This window comes from Microcaecilia unicolor, chromosome 3 (genome assembly GCF_901765095.1).
Source record: "Microcaecilia unicolor chromosome 3, aMicUni1.1, whole genome shotgun sequence".
Classification (NCBI taxonomy): Eukaryota; Metazoa; Chordata; class Amphibia; order Gymnophiona; family Siphonopidae; genus Microcaecilia; species Microcaecilia unicolor.
Genome location: NC_044033.1, coordinates 419,408,496 through 419,423,434, shown reverse-complemented (window position 1 = coordinate 419,423,434; position 14,939 = coordinate 419,408,496). Strand labels below are relative to the sequence as shown.

Below are 14,939 nucleotides of genomic sequence, written 5' to 3'. Positions count from 1 at the left end.
AATATATGCCCAACTGTCGAAGTATATTTGTATAAAGTAGCTAAGTACTTTTTGCCCACAGATTTTACATTTATTTTCACAGGGAATATTTACCTTTGAAAACTGACTAGAAAAGTATGCACACAGATTTGCATCAACTAATTTTGTGGGTTCCTTTTCTTTGAAAACTTACATGCATAGAAATCCAAAACTACACATGGAAGTGCCCATTCCACTCCAATCCCTCCACCTCAATAAACACTTACACATTTAGAGGGTAATTTTATAAAGTAATTTTTACGTGTATGTAATTGCATATGCATGTAAATAGCCTGTTATAAAATTCTGACAAGTATAAAAGTGCATGTGTTGAGAAGATGACACGTATTTTGCTGGCAGACATGAACAGAGCTTAGAGTCTGAGCAGAGTGTGGGTGGAATTAGCAAGTAGACAGACAGATTATAAAATACACTAATTTACTCATGTACTTAATGTAGGGCATAAACATCCACACTAGCTCTCCAGCAGGTGTAAATGTCCATGCCTGCAATGTAGGCAAGATATCTACTGCTTAAGTTTGTAGTTAATAAAGATACGGGTCAGAGTTTGGGCAGAGCATGGGTGGAGTCACGTATACATGCTAAAATGTATACCTGTTCTCGAGCAAGTGTAAGGTCTGTGCATTCAATCTAGGCATGCTTGCTAGGCATGATTTCTGCACAATTTGCACTAACATTTCAAAAAGATACAGGAGGTAAGTCTATAAGGGGGTGCATACTTTAAGCGTAAAGAACACACCCACTTTTGGGTATTTTAATGATTTACATGCAGATGTGGCAGGCTGGCAGCATTAGCACATTCTGATTCATAGTTTTATATACTGCACGGGCTGATAAACCTGATAAGTTCAGCTAATAAATATATACTTCAATAGGTATGGCAATTTTAAGTCTGTCCACGTTATCCTTAAAATCTTCTTTGTAATGCAGCCACAGGTACAAAAGCATCTGCAGAGTTTGCAGATGAAAACTTCCCATTGGGAGTAGGTACAAGAGTTAAAAATCCCTATGTATACTAGGCAGGTACAGGCGTGCTCTGTCCTTAGCACTACCCTTTCCCCCCTAGTTAAGGAGAGAACAATTTTCAACAGAGTTATTACCCACAGAAGAACATTTTCCTCACCAGCGACAATTTAAAAAGTAACCCAAAAGTTGGCTGTTTCATCTGTGTACTGGATATATATACACCTTTTAGTAGATACAATTGTTTAAAAAAACTAAAGAATTTTTCATTTTAATATCTCTGGCCAGGTCTATGTTATGGTTCATATTCATTGCATAGGAGGTCCTATTAGCGACCTGGTCACAGACTCAGGTAATCCTGTTGGGCTTAACCAGGATCAAGAATCATTGAAGCAAAAGGAAAAAAGAGAGTACTGAGAGCCTACTGACATGCAAGATTTCAGCACAAATGATTCTTCCACTCAGCTTTGTTGAAAAGCTACAGTCATGACCAAAGGCAGGATAATGCTTTGACATGCCCATGCTATGATGTTTCTGTATACAGTTCCGAATGTTACTTAATGACTTCAGGATGGAGCTGTGAAACCTGGAAGACAGCCTTTGAATTATAACACCTTTGTGTGATATTAAAAACCCTTTACCTCTTAATGCAGGACAAACATTTTTGAAGCACAGACCTTATAAATATAACTTATAGTTTGAGCAAAGCATACAGCACAAAAATCTTTATGCAGCGTTGCCTATTGTTTATAAAGCATGCTGGTAATCTTGTGAACAGAGACCCTTTTAGAATCTGAACTGAACAACTGTTAATCATGCTGTTGAAGAAAGCATAGTCTTACCTGGTTTAGATGCACACAGGCATCCACTGCAGCTTTAGGCATGTTACATTCAGAAATGCAGTCACAGCCTGCTCACAACATTCCCACAGTCACAAACATATGAGCTATATCCTGGAACGAGAACACAAGCTGATACTGGTTTATGAAATATCAACTATACTTCTTATTTACTGTGATAATCATCTTTTGCCAAATGCTTCTTATATGGCAGGATGACCCCTAGTATAATACTCAAAGCTAACGCTAGGAGTCAGAGCCCTGGCGGATAGGACAGGAATGGACAGGGACTGCTCCACCCTGCTCCACTAGACTACCAAGAAAACACCCAGGTGAGTTTGGGAGTGGGGAAGGTCTAATCTTGGGAGAGAGGGTGGTAAGATCTTGGGAAGGGGGCTTGAATGTTTGGAGGAGGCGCTGATCAGTGGGGAATCATTTGGTATGTTCTTTTTGGTATCACTGAGATAGAGCTGGGGCCAATATTTCATGTATCGGCAGGTAGCACGTGCTAATTACTGATGCAATTAACACAGGCCCTTGTCGTGTCTGCTCTGTGTAGTAAATGCAGGGCAGATGCTTGCCACGCCCTCTGTATTTACCACACGGGTCTTGCACTTAGGTGTGGTAATCGCAAAAATTACCACACTTTAGTAAACATGCCCCTATGTGTTTTGGTGCACTATTAAATATAGGAAAGTTTGAATTCACACAAATGGTTAACTGTAACTGTCTGCTAAAATCTGCAAAGCTGTGAAATACTCCAATACTGTAACTATTTTCTGCTGTCATGATGGTACTAATTTATTCCAAATGCCCCAAAACAAGCCTTTTGTGCATAATGGTGTAATCGAGTGGCATTAAATTATTATCAATGTCCTGTGGCCCAAAACAGCTCAAGAAAAAAAAATAAAAGACCGATGCTGACACCAAAATGTAGGAAATACCAAGGAAAGCAGACATTCATGGTCTTGCAGATGGCAACCAAAGTATATAAAACACAAAATAAAATTAGGAGCTCTTCCCTTTAATTTTATATACTTACAGGAAGCAACTTATTGTTTTCAGGAAGTGTACTGGCCAACATCTCTAGTCCTTCATAGTCTTCCAACATATAGTAGCATTCGGCTAGCCGCTCCTGATTTCTACCTTGCAAATAATATTGTACAGCATTCACCCTAAGAATAAAATGAATGCATCATAGACAAGCTAGTTTGAAGAATTAATCAGGTATGCATGTCAGAGTATTAGATAATTACAGATAAATGTAACCACACACGAGATATTCTGTGCATTTATATATGTCCTCAACCTATCAAAACAAGCATAAGAACATAAAGCAAAGGGACAACACCAGCTACAGGTAAGTATGAGGACAGCAGGTTGATTATTCTCACAAGTGGGTGACATCATCCAATGGAGCTGCAGTGCAGACGCTGAATGGATAGCACTAAAGAATTTCTAGCAGTGTCCCACCGCACATACACTGGTGCCTTCCTGCCTGATGCTCGAGCGTGGGTCCCTCAGTCAGTGAAAACCATAAAGAGTACAACGAAAAAACAACTCCTAGGGAGGTGGGAGGGTATGTGAAAATAAGTGGCCTGCTATCCTCGGTGAACAACAGCTGCAGGTAAGTATCTTTGCTTTCTCTGAGGACAAACAGGTTGCATTATTCTCACAGGAGGAAATCCCTAGCTACCAGGCTCACCGAAAACAAGGGAAGCTAGTATAACGGAGACTCGAAACGTCAAAACAACTCTAATCCACCTGAAACTATATACATACTGGCTGTATAGGTGCAGACTGGAAACAAATTACAACAGGACCTAGGAGGATTCTAGACACCGAAAAAATTCTGCAGAACTGCCTGTCCAAACTGACTGCTGCGTCGAGTGTCCTGATCCAAACAGTAGTGGGATGTGAAATGTGTGGACGGAAGACCACGTTGCAGCCTTGCAATCTCAATGGAGGCTGTCTCAAGTGGGTTACCAACACAGCCATGGCTCTGACATTGTGAGCTGTGACATGTCCTCAAGAGTCAGTCCAACCTGGGTATAGCAAATAAGATGCAGTTTGCTATCCAATTTGAAAGTGTGTGTTTGACGATGGCTACCCCAACCTGCTGGGGTCAAAAGAAATGAAAAGCTGGGTGGACTGTCTATGGCTTTAGTCCGCTCTAGATAGAAGGCTAAGGCTCGCTTGCAGTCCAAAGTATGTAGTACACTTCACCAGGATGGGTGGGTCTGGGAAAAAATGTTGGAAGAACAATTGACTAGTTAAGATGGAACTCCAACACAACCTTAGGAAGGAATTTGGGGTGCATGCGGAAAACTACTCTGTTGTGATGAAATTTAATATACAGTGGGTGAGCTACTGGAGCTTGGAGCTCACTGATACTGCGAGCTGAAGTGACCGAAACCAGAAATACAACTTTCCAGGTCAAAAACTTCAGATGGCAGGTATCCAGAGGCTCAAAAGGAGCTTTCATCAGCTGGGTGAGGACTATGTTGAGATCCCATGACACAACTGGAAGTTTGGTAGGGTGTTTTGTCAATAACAAACTTCTCATGAAGCGAACAACTAAAGGCTGTACAGAGATGGACTCACCTCCAACACGCTGATGATAAGCACCAATTGCACTAAGAAGAACCCTTACAGAGTTGGTTTTCAAACCAGACTCAGAGAGGTGCAGGAGATACTCAAGCAGTTTTTGTGTAGGGCAAAAGAAGGGATCTAAGATCTTGCCCGCACATCAGATTGCAAAAGTTCTCCATTAAAAAGAGTAACACCTCTTAGTTGAACTGGTCGTAGGCCGTCTACGACAGACAGATCACCTCCAGGCCTACGATGAGAGACAGCAACTGGCAGCTGGTATGGCTGACAACCAGGAGCAGGACTCAGCTTGACAGGCACCAGGGACAAGACTCTAGCAGGAACCCAGAACTAGGCTCAGCTTGACAGGAACCAGAACACAGCTCTGGTAGTAACCAGGAACAGGACGGCTTGAGCAGGAACCAGAAACAGGAGTAAGGCCCTCAGGAACAGGGTTCACAGAAGCAGGGTCCTCAGGAACAGGGTTCACAGGAGCAGGGTCCTCAGAAACAGGGTTCACAGGAGCAGGGTCCTCAGAAACAGGGCTCACAGGAGCAGGGTCCTCAGAAACAGGGCTCACAGGAGCAGGGTCCTCAGAAACAGGGCTCACAGGAGCAGGGTCCTCAGAAACAGGGCTCACAGGAGCAGGGTCCTCAGAAACAGGGCTCACAGGAGCAGGGTCCTCAGAAACAGGGCTCACAGGAGCAGGGTCCTCAGAAACAGGGCTCTCAGAAACAGGGCTCACAGGAGCAGGGTCCTCAGAAACAGGGTTCACAGGAGCAGGGCTCTCAGAAACAGGGTTCACAGGAGCAGGGCTCTCAGAAACAGGGTTCACAGGAGCAGGGCTCTCAGAAACAGGATTCACAGGAGCAGGGCTCTCAGAAACAGGGTTCTTAGGAGCAGGGCTCTCAGAAACAGGGTTCTTAGGAGCAGGGCTCACAGAAACAGGGTTCTTAAGAGCAGGGGCTCTCAGAACAGGGTTCACAGAAACAGAGCTCTCAGGATCAAGGCCCTCAGGAACAGGGTACAGGAACAAGTCTTCAAGGGCCAAGGTTGCAGGAACAAGTATTACCAGGAACAAGGCTTCAGGGATCAAGGCTTGGCAGGAACAAGGGTTCGGTGATCAAGGCTTGTTGCGAAGGCACTGGAAATGGGGGTGGAGTCTCCTTAAAAACATCCAGACGCGCCCCTCTTTGGACATACTGCCCTCACTTCAATCCAGTGCTTGCTGCACGCACACGTCCCCAAGGAGGGCATGTGTGGATGCGGGAGGACGCTGCTACAGCAAGTCTGCAGGGCCGAGGTCAGAACCCCATCGTGGACCTGGCAAAAAGAAGCACTCCAGACCCGAAGCAGTCACAGTAGGACCTTGACATTAGTGGAGTCTTTCCTGGTAGCCCACAAGATACGGGAGTCACCCTCAGGAAATCCAAGGGATTCAAGTTCTACGCTCTCAACAACCAAGCCATGAGGGCCAGAGATTGGAGGCTGGGATGCAGAATGGAGCCCTCATTCTGTGTGATGAGGGTCGGAAAACAGTCCAAACTCCACGGATCTTCTAAAGACACTTCCAGAAGAAGAGAGAACGCATATCTGTCATAGCCAATGAAAACGATCAGTATCATAGTTCCTCGGTCTTGCCCGAGTTTTAGCAGGTCTTCTCTATCAGAGGCATAGGAGGATACACATACAGAAGTCCTCTTCCTCAATGTAGGAGAAAGGCATCTGATGCTAGTCTGCCATGTGATCCGAACATGGAGAAGAACTGAGGAACCTTGTTGTTGAGATGAGTGTCAAAAAGATCCATCGAGGGGGTGCCCCACTCTTGGAAGATCTTTCAGGCTATGCCCATATTGAAAGACCACTTGTGTGGTTGCAATATCCTGCTGGATCTGTTTGCCAGGCAATTGTTCTTGCAGGGAAGGTATACAGCACGAAGGCTCATCCTGTGAAAGACAGCCCATTGCCACATATCTACCTGTTCCTGATACAAGGGGTAGGATCCTGTACCCCCCTGCTTCTTTCACATAAAACGTAGCAATCTGGTTATCTGAATTTGGATAATGTGGTTTTGCAGTCGATCTCTGAAAGCCTTTAGAGCGTTCTAAATGGCCCGTAGCTCGAGGAGATTGATTTGAAGATGAGCCTCCTGAGAAGACCATTGGCCTTGAGTGTGAAGCCCATCCACATGAGCTCCCCAACCTAGGTTGGATGCAACCGTTGTCAACACCTTTGGACGCAATGGCATTTGGAACAGAAGTCCCAGAGTCAAATTGGGCCAGATCATCCACCAGAAAAGGGCGTGAACCAACTCCGGTGGGACATGAATGATACCAGTTAGGTTTCTCATGACTTGAGACCACTGGGAAGCTAAGGTCCACTGGACACCTCTCAAATGGAGAGGTGTCATAGGAGTGACATAGGAGGTCATGTGGCCCGTCAGTCTCAACATTTGCCGAGCTGAAACCTGCTGGTTGCTGTGGACCTGTGCGGCCAGCGCAATCAAGGTATCCGCTCTTGCTAGAGGAAGGAAGGCCCAAGCCTGAGCTGTGTCTACTGAATGAAGATGGGAGTTGGGATAGTTTATGATAAACCCCAGCAGCTCTAGCACCTGAATAGTCAACTGCATTGACACGATTGCCCCCTCTTGATATGTGTTCTTCACCAGCCAAACTGCTTAAATATGGTGCGACTACCACCAGGCCAAATGGAAGAAACGCGATACTGGAAGTGGCGTTTCCCACTTGAAATATGAGATGCCTCCTGTGACTGGGAAATATCAAAATGTGGGTTATAGGCATCCTTTAAGTCCAGGGAGCATGGCCAATCACTTTCCTGAATGAAAGTAAGTAGGGTGCCCAGGGAAATCATCTTGAACTTTTCTTTCACCAGAAATTTGTTAAAAAATTCTTGCTGAAGAACATGCAGATGGAGATTGCAGAGAGAGAGAGAGAGAGAGAGAGAGAGAGAGAGAGAGAGAGAGAGAGAGAGAGAGAGAGAGAGTGTGTGTGCATAGTATCAGTGTGCTTTTTAATGAGGTCAGCGACCTCTTCCACTTTCTCTCCAAATAAGTTGTTCCCTTGGAAGGGCACATCCACCAACCTATCCTGAACAGCCTGATCCAGGTCAGAGACACATACATCCATGAGAATCTGCTCATCCCCACACCCATTCCAGAGAGCCTGGACCCAATATCAATAGTGTCGTAAGTGCCCCTGGCCAAATAATGCTGACACTCAGTCTGCTTACTGACCAACTGGCGAAGCTCGTCGGCCTGCTCCACAGGAAGAGAATCCGTCACATTAAGTGTCCTATTAACTACAGACTCCAAGTAAAGGCTTGAGTAGAGCTGGTAGGACTGGATGCAGTCAACGAGCATTGAGGCCTGAAAAGTTTTTCTCCCAAACAAGTTTAAGGTTCTGGCCTCTTGCCCCGGGGGCACAGAGGCATGAGACCAAGAGCTCTTAACTCGCTTGAGCACGGATTCGACTACCACAGAGTGGTAAGGAAACCAGGCACTCTCGAATCTGGGAGTCTTCTGGATATGACACTGCATATCCACCTTCTTGGGTGTTATCTGCATTGAGAGGAGAGATTCCCAGTTCCTCATCAGTACATCCTTAAGGATAGGGTGAAATGGCACAGTGACCCCTTCCTTAGGAGGAGACTTATAGCCCAAGACAGATAACATCTCTGCCCTGGGCTCTTTCTCAGTCTCCAACTTAACCATCTCCCTGACAAAACCAGTAAGAGAGAGCACTTCCGGAGGAGATATCAGTCTCTCTTGAGGAGGTGAGGGGTCAGATGGGATATCATATGACTCCTCCTCCGAGAAGTAATGTGGGTTCTCATCTGATACCCTTAAGCGGTTCCAGTCAGACTCTTCTTCCTCCTCTTGAGACTCAGGAGACTGTCTGCACTGGACTTAATATAGTGGAATAACGTCCATACCCTGAGGAGCATCGAGGTGCAGTCCTTCCCTCAGACTCTAGGGAAGCGTCCTCGCCTGATGTCAGAGGGGGTACTGACTGCTTAGAGCTTGGCTCCAACACACTGCAAGGTGCCAATGTTGATGTTCTGGACATCGGTGGAGCCCCAGAGAGAGCCTAGGGCATTCCACTGAGGGCACAAGCACCCTCGATGTCAAAGCGGGAGCTCTCTGCAGCAACTGCGCCAGCTCCTCTCGGAGCATGCTCCAGAACCACTCATCGAAGGACATCAGCAAAGGCATGAGAGCCAGGGCGGAGGCAGCCTGCAGTCATCAGCGTTGAACCAGTGGTGGGGACCTGGCCACTCAGTGACTGGCACTCCAGCACCTCTTCCAAAAAGGGGCAGCTAACAGCATCTGGTGTCGAGGCAGGAGGAGACCCATCTCGATGGCAGTGCACTCCCAGTGGTTACTGGTGTCAGAGAAGCCATGGAGGTCGATGCCATCAGTGCCCAAGTTGATGGTCCTGCTTTCGAAGAGCCAAAAAGCTTCTCCTGTTGAGCCAATTACACTCTCTGTGACCTGGTCTGCGACCTGGCCTGCATATGAAGACAAAGATCACAAACAGAAGGGTCATGATCTAGCCCAAGGCACCCAATACACCAGTTGTGCGGGTCCGTGAGTGAAATAATGTGGCAACATTTAGCACACCGCTTGAAGCCACTGGAAGCCTTCTGGAACATCGAAAAAAGAATTTTAGCTAAATTAAATTCCTCAATTAAACTTATCAATCTTGAACAATTAAAAAAAGGGGAGCGTTCAAATTGAGATCAGGGCTGCAGCCTAATTGCGCAGCCACTCACAACAAATAAAGCTAAAAAAAAAAAGCCATAAAACTGGAAACAAAATATGAGGAACGGAAAACAGGAGGAATAGATAAAAAAAAAAGAAGAAGATGATTACCTGCAAGGGAAGGCACTTGTAATAGCAAAAAAATGTTTTGAAAAGCGCAGAGTGAGGAGAAAAGACTATGCAAACACATCTCTCAGCTCTGCGGAAAAAAAAAAAAGAGACTGAAGGACCTGCAATTGAGCGTCGGGCAGAAAGGCACCAGCGAATGTGCGGTGGGATGCTGCTAGAACTTTCTCTAGTGCTTGCGATTCAGTGTTCACACCGGGGCTCCATCGGATGACATCACCCACATGTGAGAATAATGCGGCCTGCTTATCCTGGGAGAAATATAGCCATACTGAGTCAGACCAATGGTCCATCTAGCCCAGTATCCTGTTTCCAACAGTGGCCAATCCAGATCACAATTACCTTGCAAAAACTCAAATAGTAGCAACATTACATGCTACTAATCCACAATTCCAGGAATAACATGTATAGAATGTTTGTACGTTTGGGAAGCTTGCCAGGTGCCCTTGGCCTGGATTGGCCGTTGTCATAGACAGGATGCTGGGCTCGATGGACCCTTGGTCTTTTCCCAGTGTGGCATTACTTATGCACTTATGTAATCCTGGGGCAAGCAGTAGCTTCCCCATGTCTGTCTCAATAGCAGACTAAGGACTTTTCCTCCAGGAACTTGTCCAAACCTTTTTTAAACCCAGATACACTAACCGCTGTTACCACATCCTCTGCCAACGAATTCCAGAGCTTAACTATTCACTGAGTGAAAAAGTAGTTCCTCCTATTTGTTTTAAATGTATTGCCATGCAACTTCATTGAGTGTCCCCCAGTCTTTGTACTTTTTGAAAGAGTAAAATATAGATTCACTATTACCCGTTCTATACCACTCAGGATTTTGCAGACCTCAATCATATCTCCCTTCATCCGTCTCTTTTCCAAGCTGAAGAGCCCTAAATTCTTTAGCTTTTCATTATATGAGAGGAGTTCCATCCCTTTTATTACTTTGGTCACTTTTCTTTGAACCTTTTCTAATCCTGCTATATCTTTTTTGAGATACGGCGACCAGAATTAAATTCAAGGTGAAGTCGCACCATGGAGTGATAAAGAGGCATTAAAATATTCTTGGTCTTATTTACCATCCCTTTTCTAATAATTCCTAACATTCTATTTGCTTCTTTGGCTACTACAGCATACTGGGCAAAAGATTTGAATGTATTGTCTACAATGACACCTAGACAGCATGCAATATCTGATCACTGGAAAAATGTTAAGAAAAAATAAATTTGAAAATACCTATGTCTTTCAGTTTTCTTTCCTGTGTTTTGCTACATTTTAAACTTTTCACCAATTTTCTTGGCTTTTACTCTGACTATATGGTTCACGTCACACTAGAGACTTGTACCATTTTCTCTCTAGGTATTATATCAGTTTTTAGAAGTGCTAGTCCTATGATTGTTTAAACTAATTTTATAGCAATATGAAGGTTTTGATTTTAAGGGGGTTAGTACAGCCAAGCATGTTCAATTTATCTACTGTTATTCTAAATAATCAGGAATCCCCATCTCCACCACTTTTTTCAGACCCCTCCCTTTTCTCAGCCTGTCTCCTCTAACCTTTTATCTCCCTTCCTCTTCCTATCTCCACCAATCTCGCTCTCTCTGGTCGCTGTATTTCAAAAAAGATATAGCGGAATTAGAAAAGGTTCAAAGAAGAGCAACTAAAATGATAAAGGGAATGGAATTCCTCTCGCATGAGGAAAGGCTGAAGAGGTTAGGGCTCTTCAGCTTGGAAAAGAGAAGGATGAGGAGAGATATGATTGAGGTCTACAAAATCCTGAGTGGTGTAGAACGAGTAGAAGTAAATCGATTTTTTACGCGTTCCAAAAGTACAAAGATTAGGAGACACTCAAGGAAGTTAAATGGAAATACTTTTAAAACAAATAGGAGGAAATATTTTTTCACTCAACGAATGGTATCTGGAACTCTTTGTCAGAGGATGTAGTAACAGCGGTTAACGTATCTGGGTTTAAAAAAGGTTTGTACAAATTCCTGGAGGAAAAGTCCATAGTCTGCTATTGAGACAGACATGGGGAAGCAATTGCTTGCCCTGTGATTGGTAGCATGGAATGTTGCAGCTAATTGGGTTTCTGCCAGGTGCTTGTGGCCTGGCTTGGCCACTGTTTAGAAAACAGGAAACTGGGCTAGGTGGACCATTGGTCTGACCCAGTATTGCTACTCTTATGTTCCACCCCCTCAGCCAGTACCCACCAGTCTCTCTCTCTATCTTCCCCAGTAACTCCTTACCGATCTCTCTTCTTTCCCAGTCGATCCCCACCATCTTCTCCCTCCCTTCAGCCAGTCTCCCTCTTTTCCTAACTAATTTCCCTATCTACTGAGGCTGCACAGCTGTTCCCCTCCCTGCTGGCTACTGCTAATCCCAGTGCTCCTGCTTCTGGTCTTCATAGCTATCTCTGATCACACCCCCACTGCTGCCACTGCTGAACCTACTCCCCCTTACCAGTTTCTGCTCCAGGTTTGCAAAACCATCTCTGATCCCTCCTCCACAGCTGCTGCTTCTTTCTCCTCCTGCAGCTACTGACTTTGATAGTTATCTCCACAGCCACTGCTGATGGATCCTGCCTCTACAGAATCCTCTGTATTCTGTTTGTATGGTTTATAGCAGCATGAGGGTTCAAGGCCTACAGGTTGGGAATAACTGCCCTACAATCTTCTCAGCAAATGAACTTAAAAAACATTTTTTCTCCACAGAGCTGTTCCTTCCAACCTATTTTCATCTGACTTTTCAAGCTTTGTCTCAATTACTTTCTACCTCTTTTTGCTCAAAGTTAGAACCTTTATTTCTTATGAGCTTTCTCTGAACTGTATATTTCATACCTTAAAACAAATGTATAGAATACCACAATACAGCATATAGTACACACAGTGCTCCGTATGAAAAAAATTTAACCAGGATACATTTTACTGCAAGAAAAAACGGCACTATGGTTATGTTTTCTCTTACAAGGACTACTATTCATACTAACCTTTATGTAAAACCACATACAAATATCTAGATATAACATACCACTTTTGTCGGTCTGCAAAATAGTCACCAATTGCATTATATGCCTGTTCAAGGAGGGTGTCATCTGAATCACCAGAACCTGTTCTCAATAGCTGCAGAACACGAAACCAGTCGCCCAGTTTTATTCGCAGGCTGATAGCAAGATCTCTGAAATCAAAATATTTTCACTAGAATTGGCTTTAGATGGTTTAAAATAGAAAGCTGTTACCTATGTTCTCAGATGGGTACTCTATGAAAAGGTAACAGCAAACCAGTTGCAATGATGCTATCAACCTCTGGAGCTTCTATAAATTCTACCTTAACTAACCCCCACATTCTATAAATGGTGCTCAAAATTGCGCGTACATATTCGGGTTCATGTGCAATTTGAGTAATGAGCCATTAACACCAATAATTGAGCACTATCAATTATTGGTGCTAATTGGCAACAATTTGTATTTACATATGCATTTGCTAGGCACTATTCTATAAAGATGCGCTTGTAAATTTTCATGATGTGACTGAAAATGGGGCATGGGCAGGTCAAGGGTGTTAACTACAGATGCACGCAGTATTTGAGAATATGGAAGATCCATACTACTACTACTTAAAATTTCTAGAGCGCTACTAGGGTTACGCAGGGCTGTACAAATTAACAAAGAAGGACGGTCCCTGCTCAAAGGAGCTTACAATCTAAAGGACAAAATGTCAAGTTGGGGCAGTCTAAATTTCCTGAGTACAAGTGAAGTGGTTAGGTGCCGAAAGCGACATTGAAGAGCTGGGCTTTGAGCAAGGATTTGAAGATGGGCAGGGAGGGGGCCTGGTGTATGGACTCAGGGAGTTTGTTCCAAGCATGGGGTGAGGCGAGGCAGAAAGGGCGGAGCCTGGAGTTGGCAGTGGTGGAGAAGGGTACTGAAAGGAGGGACTTGTCTTGGGAGCGGAGGTTACGGGTAGGAACGTAAGGGGAGATGAGGGTAGAGAGGTAAGGAGGGGCTGCATATCGAGTGCATTTAAGTGCAAGGATTACGCCAACTGAATCCTGATGTAAATCCTTATGTACAAAATTTGGCATGGATCCCAGCGCAAAACATTATTCTATAAACAGTGCCCAACTCAAAGTGCCATTTATAGAACAGTGTTCAGTGCTCATTTATTTCGGCACCCAAATTTGGGAACCATTTACTGAATCTAGTCCTGTCATTCACTACTGCTGTTATGAACTACTGTTTTATTTAGGAACAGAGAAAGGGAATAAATGTATAATTTACAAAAGTGGAGAAACGTACTGTAGATTGTGGGATTTTAATGTTATCAGCAAAATAGAAAAATTATGTCTTACTGATAATTTTCCTTCCTTTACAAACGTTCAAACATGTAACTTTTGCAGACTGCTCATGAATCCATGATGTTTTTCAGGCTAGACTGCTGCATTGATGACCTAATGATCAGGATACTGAATGATAAATTCAGGACTTTCCAAGAACAAAACATATTGGAGGGCCTATTTACTAATCTGTGTTACCTATAACACGCAGATAACATATGTTAATTGCCAAGTTAACAACTACCTTGGAATGCAGCAGAGAAGGGGCAGGAACTGCACATTACAATTAATGCAAGGGTTGTCACTACATATTAACTACTAACATGGGAGAAAACACAGAAAACCTTTTAGTTTGTTGCTAAGTTAAATGATACTTACCTTCTGTCCATATCTAAGTACATCCGTTCAGCTTCTTCAAATCTACCAAAGTAGGCTGCAACTTCAGCTTGCTTCATTGACTCACTCAACAAGTTGCCAAGACGCTTGACAAATTCAATACCTTGGTAATCTTTGCAGCGTACAAATGCTTGTTCAGCTGTTGGAAGATCAAGTTTCTGAAGAGCAGCCTCTGCTAGCAGGCGCCTATACAGTAACACCCATTAAAAAGGAAAAGAACATGGTTATAGTTCCAGCACCATCAAAGACACATCTCCACCTTTTTCTTCTTAGTCGCCTTCCTTTAGAAAGTTTCTCCCTCCTCTTCTTTGCTATGAGCCTCTTGCAAAAAGTTTAATGCAAATTTGAAGATGCATTTCTTTGAAATGGCTTTAGCTTTAAGTGCTGGGGGTGAGCTGTGACCTCCAGCAGTGGTCAGCATGCAAGATAGATAATATCACTAAATAAGGTTGCCTAACAGTTGTTAGCTTTTCTATCTCACTCCTTTTCTGTAACTAATGGAGTTCCTTTCTCTTTCTTCCCCTTACTTCTCTTATTTAATTTTGCAAACTGTCTTAATGTTTTACCTGTAAAAGGAGGTATAGCAAATGAAGTAATTAATATAAACATAAATATGAGAACAATCACTTCTTGCTTTTCAAATGTGCCAAAACTAATAAGAAAAAAGCCATTAAAGAGTCTATACAAACAAAAAGGTATCCTTTCATTAAAGCTGTTAATGAATAAAAAATGCACAATCTGAATCTGAGGTTTCAAACATTTTCAGGGTAATTCTATAACAGTTATTACAGCGCTATTTATGGTGCCTATTTCAAGTCTACAGAATACTAAAACAAATAACCAAAAATGCGTGAGCACTTACACAAGCCCTATAGCTTACCTATGCCTA

General features: G+C 43.7%; 1 protein-coding gene across 1 annotated transcript in view; it reads right to left on the bottom strand.

Moving 5' to 3' along the window:
* Positions 1 to 14,939, bottom strand: part of WDR35 (WD repeat domain 35) — a 228,007-nt gene that overhangs the window by 52,907 nt on the left and 160,161 nt on the right. The window contains 4 exon segments of the mRNA XM_030198830.1: positions 1,845 to 1,955; positions 2,884 to 3,016; positions 12,352 to 12,498; positions 14,033 to 14,236. Coding sequence (XP_030054690.1) covers positions 1,845 to 1,955; positions 2,884 to 3,016; positions 12,352 to 12,498; positions 14,033 to 14,236 — 595 coding nt within the window.